This window comes from Catharus ustulatus, chromosome 20, assembly GCF_009819885.2.
Source record: "Catharus ustulatus isolate bCatUst1 chromosome 20, bCatUst1.pri.v2, whole genome shotgun sequence".
Classification (NCBI taxonomy): Eukaryota; Metazoa; Chordata; class Aves; order Passeriformes; family Turdidae; genus Catharus; species Catharus ustulatus.
The window spans coordinates 12052137-12078584 of NC_046240.1; the positions used below are offsets into that span (position 1 = coordinate 12052137).

The following is a 26448-nucleotide window of genomic DNA, read 5'->3' on the forward strand; positions in this document are numbered from 1 at the left end:
TCTCATGTACTTCTACCGTTCAGCCATCTCTAAGCATCCACTGTCTACAGCTGTCTTCCAAAATCCTCCAATCTTCAAAATATTCATTCCAAAATGAATAAAATTCTGTCAGCTTTTCATCAGATTGGTCATATCTAGAATACTAAGCTTTGAGAAAAATGAGCCCTGATGAGAGAGGATGGTCCCCAAAAAGAAGATTCTCTTTGTGCCCCTTACCTGGGTATATGCTGCCACAAAGGAATGAGACCCATCAAAAAGGAATAAACTGTTGAGTGCATGGGAAGCATTTTGTTGTGCTTGCAGCTGGGAACACATTTCAAAGGCTACACAGGCACCAAAAGAGTATCCAGCAATGCGGTAAGGTCCTTCAGGCTGTATCTGCTTCATGCAATCAATGTAATAGGCTGCCAGGCTTTGGATGCTGTCCAAAGGAGCGGCTAGAACATGGAAGCGAGTTAGAAAGACTGGTGAAAAGACACTGGCAGAGACAAATTATGTTTTCATGCACTCAGAAACAATCCTGTTGAAAACATCCAGGTTTCTTTGCAGGTAAGTTATTAAATTATGGTTAACAACTTGCAGTTAGGACAAGTATTAGTAATATTCCTGCTTTCCAAGGACAGGTTGAACAGGATGCTTTGACTTTTGCATACATAAACTCTTCAATTTAATCTATTACTCCTCTTGATACTGGGGATGTTTGATATGACCCCCTGCACAGTAATAGACCTGATACTTGTTCCTTCAAGTTTAATAGTCTAGAAACAAAGCCCTCTCTGAAAGCAACTACAGTTCAAAATGTTATTTGCAAATTCAAGATGCTGAACAACTGAGATACCTTTTGTGCACTGGAGCCCATAGCAGGGCATGTGAAGTCTGGAGGCCAGAGTGTGGAAAACTGCAATGGATCCTTCAATGGGGTGAACAAGGAAAAGAGGCGCTCCATGCTCTGAACATCATTGAGACGAGTGATTGTTGGCCCTTCTGGGTTCACCAGTAAGTTGTTCAAATCTAGTTTTGGAGGTTCACCTGGGCCTGTCTTCATCAGTGGGGATGACTTCAGCTCTTTGAAGGAAAGCAAACCAGACAAACCCAATTAGCTTCAGGATCAGTCTTGTCACACAGCCATAGTCCTAAAGGACTCAGGGCTAGAGCTGCCCTAGATTAGTCTGTTGCTTCACTACATCATCAGGTCACAGATACAGGGATCTTCCTACTGTCAGTTGCTCTGCATTGCACATGCTTTTCCTGTAAGCATGACATTACGTTGTTAATTGCCCAGAGAAGTAAAAGGTCTCAAGTTGCGTCCCACACATAGCTGCGTAAGAGTACTCATGCATGCAGCTGCTAGCCAAGCACAAAAGCAGCTTTTTGCCCTTGCCTTGCTCATACACCTTGCCCCCAGAAATGATGGGCCTGTCCTAGTGGGCAATACGCTTCTGTGACATGTCTGTCACTTAAAGCTGTTCAATTATAACTTTATTTCATGATCTTATAGACGTTTATGTCACTAAAGTTGAAAGCAACAGGTGGGAAGCTTAATTATTTGGTCTCAGGATGACTGTAGCAACCCTAATCCAGACACTCCTACCCTCTGCTGTCCTGGACTTGGAAGAAAGTTCCCGCAGTTTGTTGATCGTAAGGAGTCGGATTTCTCTCATGGTCATAACGATGTCATAGTCTCTTTCCAGTGTCTGGCGCACCTCCACACCCATCAAGGAATCCAAGCCCAAGTCAGCAAGGAACTCTCAGCATTCAGACTACTCACATCACGGACCCCTGAGAACAAAGAGCATACTAGCAAAAGGCCAATTTCTTTTCAGCTCTAAGCCTCTCTAGCAGCCTTCTCCACTTTATTCTATCTCCTAAAATCTCAATAAACTGCAACTGTAGAGCTGCAGTTTACTTTCCAGGATCATCTAATACTTTCATAAGAGTCACCTTTGCTACAATCTCCACCTTGTCATATGGGATCTAGTATTTGGAGTACATATTAAATGTGCACAGATTTATGACAGAGGATACATCAGTCTCAACTAAATGGTTGTGAATATTTTCACATCAGCTCTAGACCAAGTAAGAGCAGTCAGCTACACAGATTCCACACACTGAAGGCTCTAACTGAAACTGCACTCCTAGACCTAATGCAACTAATCCTCAGCTACAATGAGATGGAAGTTATCCGTGTCAGAGATGGTTGACTGCAACACTTGATGTCTACAACACTGGAGGAGGTGATAGATTCAGGCTTCATTTGCCTTTTCCGCTTCAATTTTCACACTGTTCAATCTCTTACCCTTTCCTTACCTGTCAAAGGCCTCTCCTAGTAACACCTGCATCTACAGCTCTTTGTCCCCTCCACTTTGTGCTGCCCATGTTGCCACTCTTCCCATCATTAGGCTTCATTACTAGCTCCTCCATTTGTTGCTTTCACACTCTCTTCTTCCAAACTAACCCTATAGCTGGTGTGGTTTCCCAGACCCTTTCCTATCACTTCTAAAAGCCACATCTGCTCTGAGAGATCAGATTTACTGTCAGTGTTATACACAAGCCTTAAGTAACACTCAGGAGACTGTCTTTCATTTATCAGTACCGTTTTTGGTAGAAAACAAAGGATCAAGAGACAGTTCTGTCTGCAAAAAAAACCAACTGAAGTGGGAAACAGTAGATAGAATTGATACCAATTCTTCACTACCAACAGAAAAGTAATGGCAAAAGAAAGTAGATTCAAGACAGACAGAAGGACGTGGCACTTGTAATGCATAGTTAAGCTATGGTTACTAGACGTTCACATGGGATGACAGAGCTGGTAAGTGAATACACTACCAGTTCAGCAACAAGTAGAGAAAAGCTACGTTTTGTGGCATGGGACATACCAAGGTGAATGTTTAAAAACAGGAATAGCACTCAGAAAGTTAGTTATGTATGTGTGGTGTCTTATGTGCTGCCCCAGAATTTTGCTCTTGAGGGTTGTTCCTGTTGATTCTCCATTTGGAGAAAGGTACCAGTTCACTCTAAATAAAACCCAAGATACTGGAGTATATATGCACATCTATGTACACACAGTAACAGAAAAAAACTCATACAAGGAAAAGTAATTATTTGAGAGAAGGAGCAGTGTAAAGAGAAAAAAAAGCAAACAGTTTCACAACAGCAACATTTCTACATCACAGAAGATCAGGAAAAGATGCTGAACAGAGCGCTTATAGCAGCACCACTGCTTTCCAAAAGTAATGAGTGTAGGCACCATCCAGCAGTGTTTGAGTGACAGCACTTACCCAGGATGTGAGCAACAGCTTCTACAAGATCCCGCTGACTACCTCCTTCAGCTTTCACTGAGACCTTCTCTGCTAGGACAAAACTGGACATGACAGGATGAGGCTGATTCAGGAAGACATCAAGCACCTCCAGGCATGAACTCATTTGTTGGGGAATCGTTCCCCCACCACAATATCTTTGTTTCCCATTGTCTTCATCAAGATACCCACATCACCAATGGCTCCCCACTGGATTGCCAGGCCTGGAGAAGAAATTAGAAGAACACACTAAGCAGCTAACTAAAGCACATGGCAGTAACAGGAGTTAATAAAAAAGGAACTTAATAGCGAGCTATGCTAAGGCCTGCATTTCCTTTGTACTGATAAATGGTCAGTATTCATTCATACACGAATGACTCAGGGTAACATCTAGGAGTGGAAAACAGCCTTCAACACACTTTATCACTCCAGGTAAGTGCACATGTTCTGGTGAGCTGGTCCTCATCTGGATGTTCAGCAATGAGTAAAGTCATCTTACCTGGGAGTCCATCATGATGTCGCTGCTCACAGATACGCTCCATGGTAGAATTGGCAAAGCCGTAATTACTTTGCCCAGCATTTCCTCTTCCACAGCTTACAGAGGAGAACACAACGAAATAGTCCAAGTCTGGACACTTCTTACGAGTCACCCTTGGAGCAGAGCAGGAGAGAGAAATCCCATCAGAAAAACCTGCCAACTGTATTACTATTGAAGGCTAGTGCAAGACTAAAACAATGAAGTTTGATCAGTTGCATGACTTTAAAAGCAGTTCTTATTGGTCCCTTCTACAGACACTTACCGATCCAAATGAAGGGTCCCTGAATACTTTGGCTTGTTGACCTCCAAGAATAATTCTGGGGTCTGATTTTCAATCATGCCATCTCTAAGGACCTATGGAAGGGGTGGGAAGAGGGATTAAAAAGAAAGTGTAGTTTTAGTATCTCCAGTTTCTCTGTTTAAATATGCCACATGGCTTGAGATATGAGAGGATATTGCTACACAATGTATTTTTGTAACTTTGCAATACAGACATATCCTGAATATCCAAAAACATGACAATATGGCTTTTGCCAAGTCTGCTTTATTCAGTAATTTTTCTGTATTGACACTGCAGAAATTCTGGCAAGTTCTACATGGGATTGTTCTTGTCCACAGGCTAGGGCAACATTTGTTTCACCACAGAACTGAACTCACTGGCCCAATACTGTTGCTGTCAAGGGAACAGACCCATAAGCCTTTCATTACCAGATAAGACCAAAGCATAGTGTCCTCTGAAACACAGAGAACTTAACTAAAACTGTATGAAGCCTGACTGCCTTTAGTAAAAAAGTCACATGAATGGATGTTGCCTCTTTCAAGTCCTGAGCAATTTTGTCACTTACCACAGCCAAATTAAAGATGCCTCCAACTGGTCCAAGCTGCAAAGCTTCTTCTATCAATAGCTGTGTTCCTTCTAGTGTTCCAATATCACTGGTAGATACCAGCACTTTGATTCCCAGTGCCTTCCACTCTTCAACACGTTTAGCCTGGTAGCCTAGAAAAAATAAAGGTGGACAGCCTGGGATGAAGAATCCTAACAATAAGGCTTTGGTTAAGCTGCTCCTTTACGCTTTTCTGACTAGATAGAGACTAAATAGCTAAGTAATTCCTGATTCAGCTACAAGATAAAAATTGGGCAAAATCTGAACAGTAGCTAGAAATCATTTGAATTTCAGAAATTCTAAACAGATAAAATGGAGAACAGCATTGAGAGAACCTAAGGGTTGGGGTGGTGGTGGGGGGAAGGAAAGAAGGAAGGAAAACTACAAGAAGTGAAGAAACTGAACAAAAATTTGGGTACTGAGATTGGGAAAATGGCTGGATTAGAGCAAAACAACAGCTTATAGTATCACAGCCAGATCTTGAGAAGTAGTATTTGATCTATGTGTTTGTACACATAAGTGGTGTGATTGTGAACTTGACAAACGAAAGAAGAAGCCTGTGGAGACAAATTGTATTATGACTGAATTTGTATGAGGAAATAATGAAGACTACTACTGATAATCTCAATGCTGCCACAGTAATCAAACTAATGCCTTAAATCTGAGTAAAAATGTTTATGGATGCTATCAGATAGCAAGGTCCATCTTTACAGATGAGCTATCTAAGGAGCAAGAGTGAGCAGCCACACATGTACCTTGAGGGACAAAGTATCTTTAACAAGGAGTGTTTAGGCCCTTCCTTGTGGCATGTGATCTAACACACTACAGTCAGTGGACAAGTCAGTGAGGTAGCCAGACTTTGCAGAGGGCAGAAAGGTTAAAGGCTACAGAAAAAACTCAGTATAAGAGAAAAATGGGTTGATAGAATTAGGAAGCATAAAAGGGGGAAAGTAGTAGTTGGAAAAAAGGGTCAAGCTAAAAGACAGTTCCTCCTTTACAATAAAGGAGACAACAGCTTGAAGGTTGATTATACGGAAAGGAAAGAGATCAAGACATTATTAGTCACCAATAGGATACTTAAAAATGGAGAGAAACTACAAGCTGAGAGCTGTTGAAAGGCAGCCATGTTTCCTGTTCCCTTAAAATTTTTGCTTACCAGTTCGTATGCCAGAACGAGATGTCAGTATAATTTTCTGCGCTCCTCTCTCAACTAGCCACTGTGCCAATTCCAGCCCAAATCCTCCTAGGCCCCCTGTGATGATGTAAGACTTGGTAGGTGGACAGGAGGTTCGGGAGATTGCAGAGATTTTAACTGGTTCAGACTTTCTTAAAGGATACTCCTTTTCCTCTTCTTGGACCTTTCCCCACCCAAAAAGAAAAAAAAAAAGGAAACAAAACCAATCAATCAACGAAAAAAACAAACAAACAAAAATCCAGAAACACCACACACACACAAAAGGTAGTTACAATCAGATAACCAGATACATAATGCATCTCTTATCTTTCCATGCTATGCTCCTCCAGTCAATGGGAATGAACCTTGTAGAATCAGTGCCAGACTTGACAGTTACAATTGTGACAGCGTCAGAAGTAAAACTGACCCTGTGCTGTCCTACTCATAGAACTTCACCGGAAATGGATCCAAATATCCAACAGTCACCAGAGGATGGTCAGATGTACCAGAGAATCAAAATAATTATCTCATTACCTTGATCATAACTTTGCCGATATGTTTTCCTTGTGCCATGAATCTGAAGGCAGCTTCTACCTCTTCTTTGTCGAAGACTGTACTCTTCAGGGGCTTTACTACTCCATCTCTTATGCCTTTCTTCAACAACTCTGATACTGCTTCCCACTCTTGGTTTCCCTCATCAAATATTGAATCTAGTAGGATCCCATGAAATGCCACATTCTTGAGGAAGAGAGACATTCCTAGAGAAAGCAACCTGGTTATGACCTGATGCTGCTGACATTTCAAAATGGAGCCTATCCATTTTCTGCTTCAGAAACATTTCTGCATAGATCACAGGAGTAAAGCAGTCAGATGCTTGAACTCTGCATTTTCCAAACTCATTCTTGCATATACTCTCCAACACATAACATTACGTTGCTCTCTTACAAGCAGACCAGTTTCACAGAAACTCCGCTCCAAAAAAATTGTGTGTTGAGAGGACAAGCTACATCATGGTCAGTCTGATATTAAAAAGGACATTTTTTTTTGTCTAGTGACAGCTGAGTTAGAGTCACAGGGGAGCTAGAAACCCATATACATCATGTCTATCTCCACAGGAGACTCTTCCTCCACAGCAAGACCTTCCAATATGATAGGATCTTTTGAAACTTCATTAGAATAAGGAAGCATACCTTCGACACTATATGCAATTGTTCTACAACAGGAGAACATTGCTGTAATTTTTCATTAACACATCACCTCATAACAGTCAAAAAATTTTTCCCATCCAAGAGAAATCAGGGTTATCTTGCCCTGTGCCTTCAAAATTGGTAGATGCTGTTGACTGCCTTAAGGGATAAGAGGCCTTGCAGAGGGGTCTGGATAGACTGGAACACTGGGCAACCATCAGTGATATAAAATCTAACAAATGCCAGTTATGCACCTGAGACCAAGTCATACCAGACACAAGAATAAATTCTGGGGAGGCTGGAGAGCTGTCCTGCAGAAAAGGACCTAATGAGAAGTGTTTCCTGATGCCTCATCTTACCAAGATTACTGTTGTTAGACAGATCAAATTTGCCTATTTCCAAGAAGCGTCCATGTCGAGCAAGACAACGCAAACTGGCTTGAAGCTTCTCCTCTGCCAAGGAATTTAACACGAGGTTGACACCTGCAATGAAAGGAGAAGCACCTACTTAAACTCAATTCTGCTGAGAGCCTAACCCTGTCTTCTAGTGACTCATATTGTCTTTAGAACGCACAACTGCATAATGTGGCTTAGCTGACAAAAAAAGGAAAAATATTTCTTGAACTTCACCTTTTCCATTGGTACTCGAAGTATATGTTGCTCAAAGGTGGTATCTCTGGAGCTGGAAAAGCTATTAGCATCTAGCTGTGGAATCTTGCTTGGAGATACTTACGTTTCTCGGTGGAACCTGGAAGTAGAAGACAGGTTGAAAGACGTCACTAATTTAATTTTTATGATGAAATAGCCCATTTTCCACTGTACATCTCTCCCCCAAGGATTGTAAGTCTGAGAAGCCATCTCCAAGCTTTCAGTCTCTCAAGATGTCAGACTTTAGGAAAAAGGCTGCCTGTTTTCCACTGCTCATTTATGAGATGGAACAAGGACCAGAAACAGATCAGAGCCTTTCAATGGACAGGCACTGGATTCATATTACTAAATTTAAAATGAGGAAGCCATGATCACCTTCCATACTTTTGATTATATAGTGTACAGAGACAGATAAATTTGACTGCGCTGTGGAATTTCCAAGCACAGAGCCAGTAGCTGTATTTACCATGTAACCTGTTCTTGGCCTGGAAACTAGATCAAAGCTACAGCAGATCATTTGGGGGGGAATAAATACATACCTAAATAGGTATATATACTTAATACCTGTACATACACATGCTTCCTCTATTTATTAGCTATAATCTATTTCTCCCCATGACTTTGGGGAGCACTTTCAGTACTCACCTACAGTAGCAAAGACACGGCAGCCCATGCTCAGGGCAATGGCAATGGCTGCTTGGCCCACACCTCCTGAGCCAGAGTGAATAAGGATACTCTCACCCTTCTTCATACCACCTCGAACCACCAAAGCATAATAAGCAGTGGCATAAACCACAGGCACTGAAGCTGCTTCTTCTAGAGTCCTAAGGAGCAAAATGGAAGAGGTATCTTTAGCCTTGGGAAAGACTACTAGATTGTCTTGACGAAATTTTGAAATTTGTGTTTCTGCCATGGAAAGGTTCCATTGCTGAGATAGATAAGAAAGTATAAGTGGTTGTCAATCATACAGCAGACTACCACAGCCAAGTACAGCCAGGTTTTATCATTCTGCAAAAATAGTTCAATAACTAACCAGTAACACAAGCAACACTGATATACCAGTGTATACTGAAACACATGAAGCTAAGAGCACAAAAAAAGATAAGAACCTTTTGCAAGCACTGTACAAAAACTAGTGCTGAAATCCTGTAGTGAATCTAATCCAAAATCCTACAGTTGCTTGGGACACTATAGCCCTATTAATATTTCCCAGAGGGGAATCTACCCACTGTGCAGCACTCAGGTTTGATCAGGGTTGTCACCAGCCTCAGGCAGGAAGGCAAATCTTAACCAGAAAACAGAAGTAGACCTACCAGTTTTCAGGCACCTCCCACAGAAACTTCTTTTCACAGTCTACTACTGTGGCCAGCCCTTTTGCTGGCAGCAGTCCCATCACTCTTCTTCCAGCCAGGTCCCGTCCTGAGAACTCCATGCCCAGCATGCATTGCTGCAAAGCCCAATTACCTAAAAGAACATTAACAACTTTTATTAAAAAAACCATTCTCTTACAAAATTTCTTTACTACAGCAGCAGTCCTTGAAAGTCTAAGTCCCAGAGACAAGAGTGCTGGGATTTGTCTATTCTGTATGCAGTTCATAAGCTGCCATAGTTAACATGTCACTCCAAGTGTAGCGGAAAAGGACTCGGTCTCATTAAATCTGAAGTATTCATCCTTGATGATATTGCTTTAGTTTCAAGTTTTCATCTGAGAAATTTCATGAAAACATCTTCAGAGGCAATTCTGTCCCTCAGAAAAATAATGATACATAAACTAGAAAGGATGATCACTGCAAAAATATACTGTGAAATATGAATTTTTGCTAAGTCACATTTTAGGTAGACACTTATACCAGTCATAGAACCACAGAATGGTTTGTGTTGGAAGGGACCTTAAAGATATCTACTTCCAACATTCTGCCATGGGCAGGGGCACCTTCCATTATGCCAGGTGGTTCAGTCACGAAGGGGAACCCAGCCTTACTCAAATCACTAGATTTTCACATGTTCCACTCCCTCTCTTTTAAATACACCTTTTAAAACCATTTCATAGACATTACATTAATTCTTAACTCACTATGAAGCAAGATGATACCACCTCCATTTTGTAAACAGGCAGTTACTTCATTGTGCATTTTTTTCCCTGAAATCCAAGCATGTCCAACAGCATGGTAGCATGAAACTTCAACATTCTTACCTTGGTATTTACCATGCTCATCTCTGGAACCTTCTTCAACTTGTTTTACCTCACACTTGGTTTGTTAATTGTGCCATATTAAAAAAAAAAAAAAAACCAACCATAACTGGAAGTAGGCACAGCAGGGCTGTACTTCCTTCTCAAAAGGAAGGAAGGCTTTCTGGCATACTGGCATACAATCTAGCCACTGCATAACTAATAATCAAGAGATTAATTCTAGAACAACAATACATAAGTACATTTCCTTCTAGTGTAACTGTAACTCACCAGGGATAGCATCTGGAGAAAGCTTCCCCGTGGCCAGCATAATGTCCCGGAAGTTGAGAGATGCGTAATAGACTTTGCAGAGTAAAACATTGGGATCAGTTGTGCGGAAGTGTCGAAGCGGGGAGACAATCCAGCGAAGAGATGAAAGATCTCCACGAGTTAGCACATTTACATAGGCATATTCTGTCAGTTCCTGAGGTTGTGCTGCAGAAGAAGAACAGTAAGAACTTACACACATTAACAAAGGTACGTACTTTCTGAAACAAGTAAATTCCTTGTGCAATTTCTACCTCCTCCTCCATTTTGCTATCCAGGGAGCCCTTTCTTGCTTTGCAGTACTACAGATGCCCTACATAGCCTATCCTTCCTCCTGCCACCACAGTGTGCTACTGTTCACTTTGAGTTGGAGCAGAATTCAAAATTTTTTACTAGAAATAATAATAATAAAATGTAACTGTAAGAACAACAGCTACTCATTTTCTATTGAAAGTTCATTCAGATTCAAGGCCTTGCAAGTGATCCTCAGCTCTCAAAGGCTGTACCTTGCTGCAATGGGAGATGCCTGAAGGAGCCCCATTTTCCATCACGATACACATTCATCACCAAGTCCTTCTGAACAATCTTCTGCATCTCCAGGGAAGAAAGACTTGTGGGTGGGACAGCAGATGAAGGGTTCAAGTTGGAAATGAACACACACCTGAAGAGAAGAATTGACATTTTGTTCGTTTTGCTATAGGCCTCAGAAGCTGCTAACATATAAATATCTCATCTCCCAAACATGACTCAAGGGCATGCTTACATACCTGATTCGGTGGCCTTCTGCTTCAAGGCGAAGGCAATTCACCATTCCCAAAATTCCGGAGTTCGCACAACTGGTGGCAGTCAACCACACAGGTTTCTCTGAAGGGTCAGCCAAGACCTCCTACAGGACAAACCCCAAACTGTTTTACTAGGAACCATGAAGAAAATAGTCCTCATATTCTTGGCACAGATTAGTAACTTCTGTTTTATTGAAAGTAACTGAACATACACACACACATTCTTCTTTTAACGCTTCCAAGTATTTCATTTAGAAAGTATAACAATTTGGAAATTCAGATACCTAGAACACAGAAATTCTCACCTTTAAGGATTCAACCCACTTATAGTTTGTCTCATCTACTGGCAGAAAAATGGGTGTTTTAACAGGAGCTTGCCGACGGCACAGAAAAATAACTGAGCCAAAGAATGACTTCTTCATGGCAACAAGATTCAGTGAAGCTTTGCTGAAAATGTCCTCCCACTGTGCCTGTCAAATCAGGCAAAGCAACAAATTAACAGCAAGGTCAAAAGTCAATTTTTCTTGAAAACTTGCTCTGTATTGTACCAGCATAAATACATTTTTGGTTAACATAACAGTGTTTAATCCACATCTCTACTATTCCTTCTTCCATAAAGGATCTTCCAAAAGTAGGAGTGCAAGTATCTCAAAGTCCTGGTTAGGGAACCAGTCTTAGCACACTAGCACGTCACTGAGCAGTGACCACACCATCAAATTCCACAGGGTATTTGAGTGTGTCTACCCTATGTCACATAAGCCCTGTTTGCACAGAGATGGAGAGAAGCAAGGGGAGAAGCACCCACATGTCTAAGTTACACTGAGATGGCATTTCAGAAAAATAAAAGAATGAAAACACATGTATGGCATATTGAGAAACACTTAAGGATCTATTATCTGAAAGAAATAAGGATGACTGCAGGCTCTCAGAAAAGCATCCATTTGCTTTTCATATACCAGGCACAGACCAGCAGAAGGTCTTTATAGTGTGATCCCTTATATCAGGGCCAGGGACAGTGTCTGTATTTAGAAAACTTTGAGAACTATATTAAGTCCTGCACACTCTTGCCTGGCTTATATAATTTCCTTCAGAGAAGGTGCATTCAACTGACATGTATCTTTCTCCCAGCAATTTGCTAATACCAAGCTACTGATACTAATGACAGATCTATGCTTTTTAATATCGGTGCCAGTAGCATCTCAGTGTCTTCTCTTTATCCCCCCGTTTATTGGGAAAGATGTAGAGCAAAGAATTTAATCTTTCTTCTCAAATCCCCTTGAAAAATGTCATGCAGGAAGTTAAGAGTTAGAATTCATGTAATTGCAAATTCAAAATCCAACTACCCCATTCCAGAATTATAAACAAAACCCAAACTCTTAAAAGTGCTACTCTCTTCTTATTCTAAAGAGGAGAGCTGAGAGGCTGCATCCCTTGAAAATCAGAAAAAAATAGGTAAGCTCTGTAGAGGTGCATTTTTCCAGTACTGCTTGGACTAACAGCTGCCAAGAGAAGACGATGCCCCAGTTTCCACCCTTACCCTTGCCATTCAACTCTCCTTCTCTTTTGCCAGCTTTGGCATTGGTTTACCTGCACAATATACCGGTTTGAAGATATAATACTGACACACTCTTCTCTCCCTCCTCCAACTTCTCAAGGCTTATTTTACTGTATATCTCATTATGGGCTCAGATAATGTAGGGAAGAAGAAAGGAAGAAAAGAAAAAATCGAAGAGAAAACCCTTCTTTCTGGGAGCACTTTAATGTTAGAAGAAATTAACCAGCTTGTAAAAATCGCACTCCCAGCAGTAGTATCAAAAGTAAGAGAGATATTCTGATACCAAAGCATTTCAGGATCCTACAGTGATAAAGCTGTACCTCACCCAGCAATGCAGTATGCAATTGTAATAATAAAGCAATTGTCCTGGCCAGTGTTTTCATACAGATTAGACAGATATACAAAAGACAATGAATTAAATTTCAGTGCATTAAGAAGGCTTTCCTGACTGAACCTCTAGTATATTCTCTCAACCTAAAACATAGTAATTTGCAAGTCCTCTCTTCTTAAGAAGTGTTTATTATATATTTCTGCAATGCCTACTCTACATTCACCATCACAGCATCTGCAAGCAGTAGACTTAGACTATTCATGGTGAAAGCATCTGTCCTTCCAGCAGGCTTACCTCACTTAGGAAGCTGTGTTTCTGCTGCAGATCTGGGCTTGTAAGGAAACTGACAATTTCTCCAAGAGTTTCTCCCTTAAGAAGAGTGTGTAGCAAAACAAACCCTCCTTCTTTCACAGCAGCTGCCAAATTAGAGAGTATTTCAGTGGTATTCACTAAAATACTTGTTGAACAGTTGTATACAACCAGGTCAGCATCGGTCAGATTTCCAGAGGGAAGGCTAGATGGATCCCACTGGCTAGAGACAATGCCAGCATCTTGTAGCTCTGTTTCAATCATTGAAAGGTTTTCCAGGACGCAGTCAGTGGCAATGTAGTCCACCTGCAACAGGGGCTGAGCATTCAGAATACTTTTCACACGAGAGAACAGTTGTCCACTGCCTGCATTAGCCTGTGGGAAAAATAAGGGGAAGGAAAGGAGAAACCAAATCAAAATAGAAGTGATATCCAGAATTATAACTGGAACAACAGCAGTATGTAATCAGGTTACTGGAAGGCCTAGAAACACCAGCTATGGTCCCATCCCAGGCTTCCAACTAACCTCTACTATCTTCATCCTATGACTGATCATGTTCTCCAATGCCACATCCAGGCAAGTCCTCAACTCTGCAGAATCCAGCAATCCACTGAGAAGGAGGGGTCATTTTGGAAGTGCATTTTCTCTCGAATCACAACTTGCTGCAGCTCGGAATGGAGGTTTCCATTCAGTTCCAGACGGCAGATCTCAGCAAGGATATGCTGAAGGCCCTTCTGTGTGGATGAGGACTCTGTAGCAGCCACTGAAGCATCCAGTCCAGGGATAACTAATTTGACCCCATGTACTGCCACCTTAGACTGTAAGTTTCGGATCAGACCTATGGAATGGAAAAGGGAAATGGAAGGAAGAGTCAAGAATTTCCAAGAATTCTTTTCCTCTTTGCCTCCATTTGCTAAACCAGCTGATAGCATCACATAGTACAACATCCTATATCATCAGCCCAAGCACACAGATACAGAGCAGCCTCTCTACATTCACATGATTATGTATTTTGTGTAGTTGCCCCAAACAAGTAGGCTTTGTAGCAAAAACAAATGAAATCCCCACTGTTACATGTGGTAAGACTAACTGAAAGAGGGCAACTAACAGAAAACTTCTGATTGATTTAGGGAGCTGTGGAGGAAAATTTTAAGTTTCTGCAGATACAAAACTACAAAAATACCTTTTTGCTTTATAAGCTGATGGGACATAGTTCATCCTGACTGAGGATCAGGAACTGGATTACAAAAACCCAAAATATTCCCACCACAGCCTAGGAAAAAAAAACTCTGGGGCAGTATTTGGATGCTGCAGGGGAAAAACTAAAGACAAAAAAAAAAAAAAAAAAAAAAAGGAAATCTTTAAAATCTATTTCCAAGTATAAGGAGGAGCATGAGCATGAAGACACTTTACCAACATAGAATGAAAAAAGATTACTGTCTCAAGATGAAGCAAAATTCACCACTAGAGTAAAAATTAACAAAAAAAAGAAGTAACTTTTTTCTACTGGATGAAAAGGCACTTAAAATTATTAGTTTAGTGGATCCAACTGTATCCATAAACACTGTATTTAGCTACCAGTTTCAGAACAGATTGAACTACCTCTATTTAATTCTTGTGGCAAACCATTGTTTTGATGTGTGCCTCACTAAATCCTTTTCCCTGTTTGGATATGTGCCCACAATCAAATGGGAATAAGGATGTCACCTTGCCTATCTTGGCAGTTCACAGGGAAAAACAAACCAAGATTAAAAACCTCACTTAAGTAAGCTCTCTGGTCAGTGTCTAAAGCAACTAGGTTGGCTTTCTCCTTAAAAATGATTTGTGCCTCTCTGCTTGCAGAAGGGGTTGTACCATCTGACACCACATCCGACTGTTATGGGATAGATGTCCTTCATGGCTTTTTATTCTTTCCCGCATTCTAGAGATCTCAGGCAGAACTAGCTTTTAGCTTCTAGCAGTCATACAAAGAACCCTTGCTGAAATCTTCTACAGAGACCAACACTTAGTATCTAAGTTCTAAAGGAGTATGAACAGCTTCTCTCAGGTTGGAAGTATGACAAGAAAGCAATCCCACTCTACCTTTGCAGTGCTCCAGATAGGCATGAAGATGGGCACTGGAAGACAAACAGTTACTCTCAGTGTAGGGCACAAAACAGAATTTTTCCAGGGTGGGAGGTATCTGTTCCTGTTGTCGTCGCGGTGCCACGGTAGCATGAAGACCATTGATCTGAACTCCTCCTGCTTTAAGGCTATTAAGGCAGTGGTCCACAACAACTTCAAAAGCTGAAAAGTCAGGAAAGAAATGTAAGCTCGAAAAGAAAAAAATATTTTGTTTGAACAGTACTATGTCAGGCTCTTACAAAGAGAGGTTACAGAGTTGCAGAATAGCTTGGAGAATAAGAGGCCTACCCCCCCACCACCCGAAAGCCCATCCTACTACTTCAGAATTCACTCATTCATCCAGCAGTCAAAAGCTCAAGCATGAGAGACATTACCTTCTATATTGTCTTGGTATTGGCACACCTGCTCTTGATGCAGCACTGGATCAATACAGACTGAGCGAATCCTCGTGGGTAAGCGCAGACTGCGGCCAGCCTCAGGTAAGATCACCATATGTAGCAGAGCATCAAGGAAGGCTACCCAGTTCCCATTCCACAGAACTTTGCCTGCACTTGCTGCAGAAGAGGAAGAGAAAGCCTAACTGTTTCATCATTCACCAGATGCTAGAATGTCACTGTTTATTAAATAGCGAGTTTGGTGTATGTACACAGCTTCCCCTATAAACACCACACAGGTTCTACATTGGAGAGAACATCAATGCTCTATTAGAACTCCCAGCTGTTCTCTTATCAAAGTATAATTACCTCACAAGGCACAGTCAGGTGAACTATTAATACAAATGGAATTAAAAGATCAAATAGCCATCATTGTAATATCCAGGCTCATTGTGCTTCTTTAAAAAGAAATTCACCTTCACTGTTGCATTCTAGAACACCCTGGAAAGTTGGTCCATAATTATATCCACGCAGATGCAGCTCTTGATAAATGTCTTCTTTCAAGAGTCCAGGCTTTGAGCTCCTGTCTACTTGAGTCCAAAAGCCATCTGTCTGGCTATGTAAATTCTTCTGAGCAGTGTTTTTCTAGGAGGGAAATCTTCCCTGAAGGACACAGTAACAAGAATAACAATCATTATCACTGTTTATAAATACTGGATTTTACTAAGACCATATATATACACTTACACTTCCTTCACTTACCACTCACAGCAAGATTCCCATTTCCTGACACCTCAAAGCAGTGGGAAGCTGGCATGAGTCTTACTTCCAGCTGTACTGATCCTGCAAGAAACATTGAATAAGAACTGTGAGGTCATTTAATTCTACCATCCTCAAGCAGAACTTTTTCTTTCACTATCTCTAGACTCACTGCTCAGAACATGCAATAAAGATGTATACTACTTAACTACACTACTATACTACTTAACTGTATGAATCCATTACTTTGCTCAGTCATACTGCACTCTTCTTTATAGTCTCCTACATTCCTCCTCACTTTTCCCCATGCATTCATTTCCTCCCACTCCCTCCATCTTCCCTACACAGTAGTGCAGCTATACCAGCAGTCCTCACTCACCCTTCTTGGGAATGATAGTTGCCTGATGAATTGTGACATCTTCAAACATAACAGCCATTTCCTCCATGGCCATGCCAAGAGACCGTGCCAGTGTTCGCCAAGCCAGCACTAGGTACCCAGTTGCTGGGTACAAAACTCTGCCATCAATGCAGTGACCAGTCAAGTAGTGGTCAGGAGACTCAGGACTCACATCTGTCAAAGAACAAAGATCAGAACAAAATAATGAAAACACTCTCATTGAGAGGTTTTGCCCCCTCAGTATCTACAAGAGGTTCTAGTTTCTCCAGCTATTCTGCCTAAAAAGATGCAGCTCTTAAAATTACTCTGTCTAAAGCAACAGAGGTTCCCAGTTTGTTCATGTTCTCATCATCCCATTTCAGAAACATACAAGTTGTTTTACAATCCAAACCAAACATTTAAGTTTCAGAGGTTGGCTTCCAGGATGCTGTTTTGAGTATTCTTTTCTTAGTTTTACAAAAGGAAACACACAGGTAAAGCAGGAAAGCGACAAACAAATAATAAACTCCAAACCAGCAACACACCAATATTGTAGACTGAACCAGATGCAGAGCCTTTGGAACCTCCTGGAAAGTCTTCAGCTTTTGAAACATCCCAGTCCTGACTGTGGTCCCATTTGATGTATGGAGAAATAAGGGGTGTTCCCACAGGGACAGGGTATTCCACAGATGGGAACAAGTTATTCCCAAGAACATTTATCCTATAAAACAAAAAGAATCAAGACAGTGGGGGAAGGGATGGGAAGAAATAGTACGGAAAAAAATTGGTTATAATACTTAAGAGGTCAGGCAGTAATTGGTCTCGGACTCCATATGAGATGTATCATGAACAGTTATTGCAGCCAAATTTGTAATTAACAGTCTATAAGACGCAAAGTTTAGTTCCAGAAGTTAGTCTCAGGTTCCTAGGCCTTTAAAATGGGACTCATCCTTAGAAGGCACCTTCCCCGCCCAAGCAGTCTCTAACCCACAGGAACTCTTCACAAATGAGCATGCTAAGTATGTAAAGCACAAATGTACCTCCCATTTTTTTCAAGGTTTCTTGAAGGAGTATTTAATCCTTGTGAGGACATGCTTATTAGAGAAGAGACCTGAATTCCCTTCCATTATTCCACTCACCCTCCTCCCGTAGTCTCCTTACCCAGTTACATGAATCTTTCCAATCTGTGTTAGGAAGAACTCCAAATTATTTTGTGCTCCTTCTTCATCAAAGGTAGAATGGTGCAAGTTGGTTTCAAAGTTCTCCTCAAGATAGCCTGGTAAAGCAGAATCCATAAATCACTGGTAGAAGGCATTACTTACTACTTTGTCTCTGAATTTTTATCTATAGGTCTCAAACCATTTATGTATCTGTGCCAAGAGTTCTGTGCTAGGTGCTGGCACATATACCACTTTAACAGGGAAGAGTACCCTTCCAGCAACCCAAATTGTTGCATATCTGGTAAAGCAGAACCTTAAGAATATTGATGCAATTCTGCCAAAACACAAATATCCCTTTCCCAAGCAGACTGTGAAGCGAAATCAAAACCTGGACTTGAAGAACTGCAAAATCACCTTCTCATGCCTCCCACTTGCACACACTCCCTTCCCTGGAGCAGCACCTTCTAGTCTGAAGTATCCTAGAGCATTTTTCAAGCAAAAGCTATTAGACCAAAAAACTCAGCCTTGAATACCTGGCCCAATTTTTATCTTGTCAATTTGATCCTGCAGTTTTTACATGAGAAAAGAAAGGAATGGAAGAGAAAAATCAGAACACTCTCAAATCCAGACAATGAAGTCTAAGTCACTTGCATTAGAGTCCAAAATCGAGGCACATACTGTATCGAAAAAATATCTGCCCAATTTAAAAAACTGTACTCTTGATTCTCCATTCAAGTCACTTTCAAAGCATAAGACTAACATGACACAGCAAAAATACACTGGATTGAAATTCAGAAGGCACTGTATAACTATTAATCTTGATTCATGAGTAACTACTATTTTTCCTAAGACTTCTCCTCTTGCATGCCTCTGACCAAATGAAACAAACCAGTCCTTGAGACTTAAGGGACAGAGACAAGACCACACCACTAATCCTGAAGAGCAAGAATCTCCCAATGCACCTCAAGTTTTGCATTCTTTACTATGGAGGTAATTCCACAAGAATCAACTTTTATAGGGCGGGGAGAAAGGAATAATGATCTGATCTCATTAGGGAAAGGAGTTTAAGAAGCTGGAAAGCTCCTGTGGTCTCAGAGTACTTGGTCTAGGAGAAGGGAAAACACCACCACTTTTTAGGACGAAACCTCAACTCAAATTCAGTGTACAGATGGTAACAGATTTTTTTTCATAGAGAAGGCCTGTTAAGTCTGCATCCAGACTGTAATTTTTGCACACACTCTCCATTAGATCCAAACACTGAAATGCTTTCCTTACTTATTATGCAGTCCAGAAAGGTGGCTATCAGCTATCTGAAGTGCATAGGAACAAGTAACAGCAGTAATGTGAATGTCTGCATGGGAAATGGTAGTGTGTTAGGGATTTTTTAATTTTAATTTTTAGTATTAACACACCCCTTAAAAAACCACAAAGAAACAAACAAAAAACCAAACATTAAGACTGGAAAAAGCGTAGAAGTACTGAAGGAAGCAAATGTTCTCAGAACTAGGGTGTAAAAAAATCCCCAAAAAACCAAACCTGCAGTCTTCCTTAGCCCTTAGACCCTCAAACTCCTTGCAGCAGCACGATACTATCAATATAGTATCATATTGAAATAGTCAAATACAGTACCTGTAAAAGAGCATGTGGAGCAATCTCTACTACAACAGCATTCTCTGGAATATGCTTCAGACCTTCGTGGAACAGCACTGGATTCACTAGGTTATTCACATGGTACTCTGCAGAGGAATTCCTAGCCAGATCACCTTGCCACTGAGATTCAGGGATAGATGTACTGATCCATCGTGCTGAGCGAGGTTTAGGGTGTGGAATGACCTACAGACAGTCAAGAAAGAAGGACAGGAGAAAGAGTTACAAGTCATAGAGAACAATACGATAGGCAAAAGCAAACAGTTCCTCCATTTCTCCCAGGCTGACTGGTCAGGACATCCTTCTGCTCGAGGCCAAGTGATTCAAACATTAGATTTCACAGTGGTCTACATGCTCTTCAAGAGATTTTTCTCTTCCTTTTGAAAAAAGGAGTTCCCTTAAGGTCAGCACAACCTACAGTCAACCAAGGTGTCAGAGCATAAGCCATGCAAGCCACAGTTTGGCAGTATTACCTTTTTCAGCGCACTGAGCAGTGTTGGTGCAATAGATGCCATGTAATAGGAGTGAAATGCGACGCCAGCACTGCGCACCTCCTTTGCAAACACACCATCTTTCTTCAGTTTGGCTACAAACTCATTCACAGAGTCCTAAGAAGAGGAATATAAATGAACTAAGAGGAAAGATCACCAAATACTTGGCATCTGTAGAAGCCGCTGTAGTCCCTCCATAGACTTCATCAGTTGCCATTTAAGGGGAGCCATAGCAGGCATGAGGCTATTGCCCTTCTCAGTCTTATCATTTATCATTGTCTCTGCCCATGGACATAAGAGAGATTTTATTACTAGCTTACTGAGGTAAGGCATGCATATCACTTCCTCTCACAGACTATTTGTGTAAGTCTGTATAAAGTATTAGGTTCACTCCACCACTTCAGTCCAGCTCCCCGTTGCAAACAGGTGAACTCTAAGTAAGCTTCATACTTTCTTCAAACCTGAACTTCACAGGCCCCACTCACAATCCTGATATGCACTGTACCAGTTAAATGCTCACCAGAGGCCCTGAAACAGTGACAGTGTCTTCAGAATTGTGACAGGCTGGTACCACATTTGGAGGACAGCGTTGTTTACATTCCTCCCATGTCAGACCTGCAGAAGGAAGATGACAGGACAACAACAGTGTTTCTAGCTATGAGCCTTATAAGAGAAGGAAATCTTAACCACACAGTCACTGTGCTCAATTCAGCACTTTGTGAAATTGGGAAGTACTCGCAAGAGACTGATGGATATTTCCCCCCCGGCTCCAAAGCAATTCTGCAAAAGCTAAGAATATTTGCCCTAGAGCTTTAACATGACATTTATCACAGTTATGCTGAACACAAGAACAGAAGCCAAATCTTTGCACCATCCCATTAATGAATGAGGTGGGGGTAACCCTCAAACTTTCAAAGAAGCTACAGAATCTGTTGCTTAGTCTCATGTTGCCATTAGTTTCTAGGAGCCAAGCCCACCTGTTCTCTCACCTGTTCTAGCTAGGATTGCTGAGAGACACAAAATATCCACAGAAATCAATACTCTAGTGGTATGCTAGGTTGAAGCATCTGATCATACACTACACAGATACAAGTCACAGGAAGAACTTAAACTCAACATCAGATTATCAAAAACATACTATATGCAGTTTTCCAAGTTCTATGATAAAAATGCCATTTATTTAATCTCAAGGGGAAAAAAAAGTTAAATTAGGTAGGTAGTCTTTTGTACAATTACTTAAATTAAGAAATCTGAAATTATAGCACATCATCTAATCCAATATACTGCATTATACCTGCCACAGCTTTTCTCCTAAGTGTTTTCAGCTTTTAATTGACCACTGCATCCAATAAGAAACAGAAGAACAACAGTGCTACCAATAATAATTTTATTTTTAAACACACAAGCCACTATAAAGCCGCACCACAAAGCAAAACTGCTGGGTCCAAAATTTTACCTGACAGTGGGCAAAACTATGGCTTACAGAAACACAAAGCAAAGCCTGTTCAGGAGAAAGCTTTTTCCTAATTGCTATTAGACCATAGTAAATTCCACTAGCCAGCTGCCCATTACATCATAGTGGTTACTGTTTTCACATCTCATTACTCTTGCAGACAATCATTAGTCTCCTTTTGAAAAAAAATTACAAAAAAAAAAAAAAATATATACACACCTTGTTTCAAGGTGGTTATTTATCAGGCCTGTCATTGGTCACCTGACAATAAATCCCTCCATTTTCACTTAAATTTTGGATGGTGACCAAAATCCTGATGTATTCCAGGACAGAGATCACTACCATTGTATCTACTTAAATATTTAAGAACTGGTTCTACATCAGAAGAAAATGAAGAAGAGGCAACAGTGGCCAAAATTTTACAGACATGATCGTTTCAGAGACCAATTTTATCCCAATGGCATGCTACAGAGATCAGAGGCACTTTCCTCTATAACTTTTGGTAAGGGTGTACCTACCAACAGCAGCCATTCCTCCAGGTGGCAATTTGGCCTCTTTAACGCATCGTCCCCGCCAATAAGCGGCAAGAATGGCTTCCTCATGACTTAAGGAGTTGTCTGCATAGCCACAAGCTAGTTCTCCGACTGAGTGGCCCAAAATCCCATCAGGTTGCAGACCTGCAGCCTTCAACATATCAATCTGAGCAATCTGCAAGCAGAAGTAAGATTATTGCTTTCATGCCAGAGTAAGCAGGTGTCAGGCCTCAAAGGTACACTGCAGTAGCAAATACATAATAAACTTTTTGGTACACACATTCTTGGCCCCACTGCTTTTTTTTTCCCCTGCAACTATAGTTCCATCTTCCTTTCAAAGCAATCCCAAGAATCATCATGCAACTCTAGTACTGTCTGGGCCTCTTCACAATGCAATTTTCCACTAAGAAAATATTTCCAACAACATAAGGCTGCCAAGAATGTGTCTGTACAAGGAAAGAGGCAAGACCAGCTCTCCAGACCACTTCAGAAGCTTGGCCTCTAGTTTATTAAGAGACCATGAATACCACATTGACACTCAGAATCATGAAGAGGCTTCATTCAACTTAATTTAGTACATGTGCAACACAAATTTTAGAAGACATTAAATGGAATTTTACTCCTTGGCACATTTGCCTAAAACTTAAGGGCATTCCTAAATCTCTTAAAGGAAGAAACCATGCCACATACACACACAGATACACATGTAAAGCAGTTCAGACCAGTATTAGTCCAAACATCTTGTAAGAAAAAAGCAGTGAGGCCAAGAATGCCTGTACCAAAAACTTTGTTATGTACTTGTAAGTGGCAAAGCCCAAAACTCTCAAGCGCACAGCATACTCCCTCCACTCAGAGAGCTATTTCCAACAGCTGCCGCTTGTTGATTACATAAAACAAGCATCCATCAGTCGGTATAAAGTGTTACCAGACAAATGGATACATTAGCAGAAGGTGCTTGTATGAATTGAGTCCACCACCCCCCTCCACTAGCCCTTTGAGTCTTGCCTGAATAGCAGCTAGTCCAACAAATGCATGAACAGTGTCATCAAAAGTGTTCTCATTTGCTTGCAGCAGCAGGTCTGAGACCTTCAGGCCTGTGTTCTTCAAAGCCTCATCTGAACGCAATATAGACTGGCGAAACAGATCCAACTTCATAAGGCTCAGGCCCATGCCTTTCCACTGTGTTCCCATGCCTGCAGGATAGGCAAGGAGAAAGTGAACTTTTAGTAATACTCTGAAACAGGAGTAGACACAACACACTTCCTCTGACAGTTAAAGAATTGTAACTAAGAGCAAAACATTGTACATTTCTTACATTCTCTAAATTAGGCACTGCTTTTAATTTTGCTGGACTTTGCTATAATCAGAAGACAGTCAAGTTGGAACGTTTTGATAAAATACAGATAACACTAGACTCCTAGACATGTCACAGAGTTGCAAAATATTTCCTCATAATACACTGTAAAATAACATTAGAGCACAGAATACAATTGTTCAAGCCCCAGATTTAAAGAGGAATGGAAAAGCGCGGACTCTATGCTGCACACCTACCTGAGCATATGTACCAGAGGGGTCTATCAGATGCTTGAACTTGCTGAACCTCTTTTATGTCACTTTCGGTGCCAACCAGTGTGTAGCCCCTGTAGGGCATGGAGGACACGGGAACTGTAGAGATATCGCTGAGCAGGCTTACAAATGGGCTGCATCCTCCATGTTTTCTGCTCTCTTGAATTAGTGTTTCCACAGCTTCCTGGGTTCTGCCAGAAATCTGAACCAGCCTTGGCACGTTACAAGTCTCCAGAGGCTGGCATTTGTTCTTGTTTGGCCTCAGAATGACATGAGCATTAGCACCTCCAAAGCCAAAAGAGTTGATACCAATAAGGCCACCTTTCACTGGTGTTGGTTTACAAACTACCTTCAGAGAACCATCGTGTAAGGCAGGAATATCTGGATTTGGGGTATTGAAATGAAGATTTGGAGCCCACAGTCCATGTTCCAGAGAGAGAATGACCTGAAAGCAAAACCAGAGTGTTCTGTGCTCCACACTTTGTCTCACGACAAACATTCTTTTGTTGTTACTATTTTACTACAAACAACCATATAGCATATTCTGAAGCAGTTCTCTATGTCTGGACAAAGGGACATTCCAGAGAATAGCATTATTGATGTTACTGAGGTAGCAACTGCATCACCTAGGCAAATTTTGAGACCATGCAGAAAGTTAGCAGGGAAGTTGAGAGCAGTAGCATAAAGTTTAGCTTCCAGTCTCTTTCTAAGTGGCAAGCCATGCGGTCTTGCTGGAAAAGTAGCCTAGGTACTAAGACTATCACATCATCTTTTTCCCCTTTCAGATCCCATTTATCACATTCTACTTCATCCCTCCCCAGTCATACTGAGTCACAAATCAGCTTCCTTATCACAACAAAATGCTTCTACTTCTTGTTTTGCGGCAAAAGAATCAAGCTGAAGCATTGGTAAAGAATTCTGCTTGCTGCTTTACACCTGCTTGCTGTTTCCCTGATTCAAAATGCAGAAACAGCAGACTGGGTAGAACTGGCAGAGCCAAAGGGAAGTACTGAAACAGTGTGAGGAACAAAATATCTGTGCCAAAAAAGCAAGAGTTCCCTTCTCTCAGTAGCTTCTCTCTATGTACAGCTCACAACACCAAGCCCACATTTATCTGTGGAACAAGCCCAGCAAATTGCAGACTACAAGGTCATCTACAAACACAGTGTGCTCTGTATGTTTGACAGTTCCTTCATCAACCCAGAATGGTCAGAGAGACATAATGTCTTGGTAGTTGCTCTTCCAAGTTGACTATCAGACATGGTAGCTTAACTGGGAGAACAACCAGTGTGAGTATACGACTTCAACTCACAGTCAACGTGTTTTTAAGCTGTAATCAAAGTATTTTCATGCACACTGTCCTACACCTGAAATACTACACACTTTGAATGTGCTGCTGCATTACACTGATACATATTGTACTTTAAATTGGCCATGGTTTCTACCTAGGTTTGAGAGCACAGTCCAGTGAGCATATCACCACTGCCACTAAAAAGCTTTGTATTTGCTGCAAAGCAAGTGATTAGACAGGCTGAGTAATTCAAAGATGCAGGAAGAAGACTTGGCAAGTCTTAGTTTCATTCCTACCTATCCATATAATTAATAGTTTCTTTTCAAGTCTGAAATCTGATATTTTCAAGATCTAATTTCCTGATACCTCACATAGCAGCATTTTATGGAATTCTGGAAGAAAACATTTACACAAATTACAGATATCCTGAGACAGTTACTGTCTAAGAAACACTGAGTTTGGTATAGAGGTGGGGCAACAGTACCTCAAAGTTATGATCCTGTCCTGACAGATCACAGAACCACAGTAAACAAACTGTTTGTTACATACAACACAATATGGATTGAGAAGCTTATTTTATGACTAAGCTATCATTCCTTCTATGAAGAATGTGTCAGTCAGAGATAAAGGCACTAAAAAACCCCTAAACTTTTCTTTACAGTGAGACAGACACTGCTATCGCCATGCAGGTGAGGCTACGCACAGTAAGTTGTATTTGGACCACAAGTGACCACTCTGAAGAGTCTAAAACTAGCAGTGGCAGTGTACGTGACTTTGGTTTGCAGGGTTCTATGGTAATAGGCTTACAAACAAGTGTGAACATTAGCTAGCTCTCTGCTAAGCAGTTTAGCAGCCAGAGCCAATAGATGACTGTCTGCCTACAGCAGTAGTTAGCAAGCTGGTTGCTAAGACAGTTTTTCATGCTGGTAGCCTCATCCCAGAGAACTCACCTGGCTTCTTGCCACCCTAAGAAAGAAAAGGAAGAGATGATACATCCCTAACAGAAAGCCAAAAGGATCGGCTGCTCTTTTGGCACTGAAAGCCCACACTGCCTCTCATCTTTGATCACTGTCAGCTACTCCAAACATCTAAATCCCCCTACATGTATGTGCCTCAAACCCAAATGATTTGCAGCAGAGTTCTGTTGGAATTCCCAGTGTAAAGATTAACAAAGTAATCAAAAAGGATTAACAAAAGGATCCTAAAGCCTTCATTCTGAGCAGAGTTACACCCCTACAGAATTCAGTAGGAAGTGGGAACGGAAAAGTGTGTGCACACAGCAGAGAGCCACCTGAGTATTTATTTGGTGGTTTGCAGGACAGCCACCAGAGCTTTTTAAATATTCACATGTGAAGTAAGTAGTTAATGAGAAAAACCTGAGTTCTTATCATTATCAGTGAACATTTTACCCTGAAACAATGCAGATTTTCCTTAAACCAAACAAATACAATCCCACACACTGGTGTTACCCACC

The 26448-nt window shown here is 41.1% G+C and overlaps 1 protein-coding gene across 1 annotated transcript in view; it reads right to left on the reverse strand.

Annotated features, from left to right (window-relative positions):
• Positions 1 to 51: 51 nt before the first annotated feature.
• Positions 52 to 26448, reverse strand: part of LOC117005224 (fatty acid synthase-like) — a 38082-nt gene continuing 11685 nt past the window's right edge. Inside the window, 41 exon segments of the mRNA XM_033076683.2 lie at positions 52 to 437; positions 839 to 940; positions 943 to 1065; positions 1592 to 1744; positions 1747 to 1779; positions 3279 to 3446; positions 3449 to 3520; positions 3796 to 3947; positions 4097 to 4188; positions 4680 to 4831; positions 5875 to 6076; positions 6427 to 6650; positions 7439 to 7561; positions 7709 to 7723; positions 7726 to 7791; positions 7794 to 7826; positions 8372 to 8466; positions 8468 to 8519; positions 8522 to 8550; positions 9040 to 9190; positions 10188 to 10391; positions 10730 to 10884; positions 10991 to 11109; positions 11311 to 11475; positions 13186 to 13575; positions 13726 to 13818; positions 13821 to 14038; positions 15283 to 15486; positions 15699 to 15878; positions 16175 to 16356; positions 16457 to 16541; positions 16837 to 17028; positions 17379 to 17554; positions 17995 to 18049; positions 18052 to 18109; positions 19623 to 19826; positions 20114 to 20248; positions 20652 to 20746; positions 22103 to 22292; positions 23123 to 23310; positions 23669 to 24128. Coding sequence (XP_032932574.1) covers positions 109 to 437; positions 839 to 940; positions 943 to 1065; positions 1592 to 1744; positions 1747 to 1779; positions 3279 to 3446; positions 3449 to 3520; positions 3796 to 3947; positions 4097 to 4188; positions 4680 to 4831; positions 5875 to 6076; positions 6427 to 6650; positions 7439 to 7561; positions 7709 to 7723; positions 7726 to 7791; positions 7794 to 7826; positions 8372 to 8466; positions 8468 to 8519; positions 8522 to 8550; positions 9040 to 9190; positions 10188 to 10391; positions 10730 to 10884; positions 10991 to 11109; positions 11311 to 11475; positions 13186 to 13575; positions 13726 to 13818; positions 13821 to 14038; positions 15283 to 15486; positions 15699 to 15878; positions 16175 to 16356; positions 16457 to 16541; positions 16837 to 17028; positions 17379 to 17554; positions 17995 to 18049; positions 18052 to 18109; positions 19623 to 19826; positions 20114 to 20248; positions 20652 to 20746; positions 22103 to 22292; positions 23123 to 23310; positions 23669 to 24128 — 6114 coding nt within the window. The 3' untranslated portion in view covers positions 52 to 108.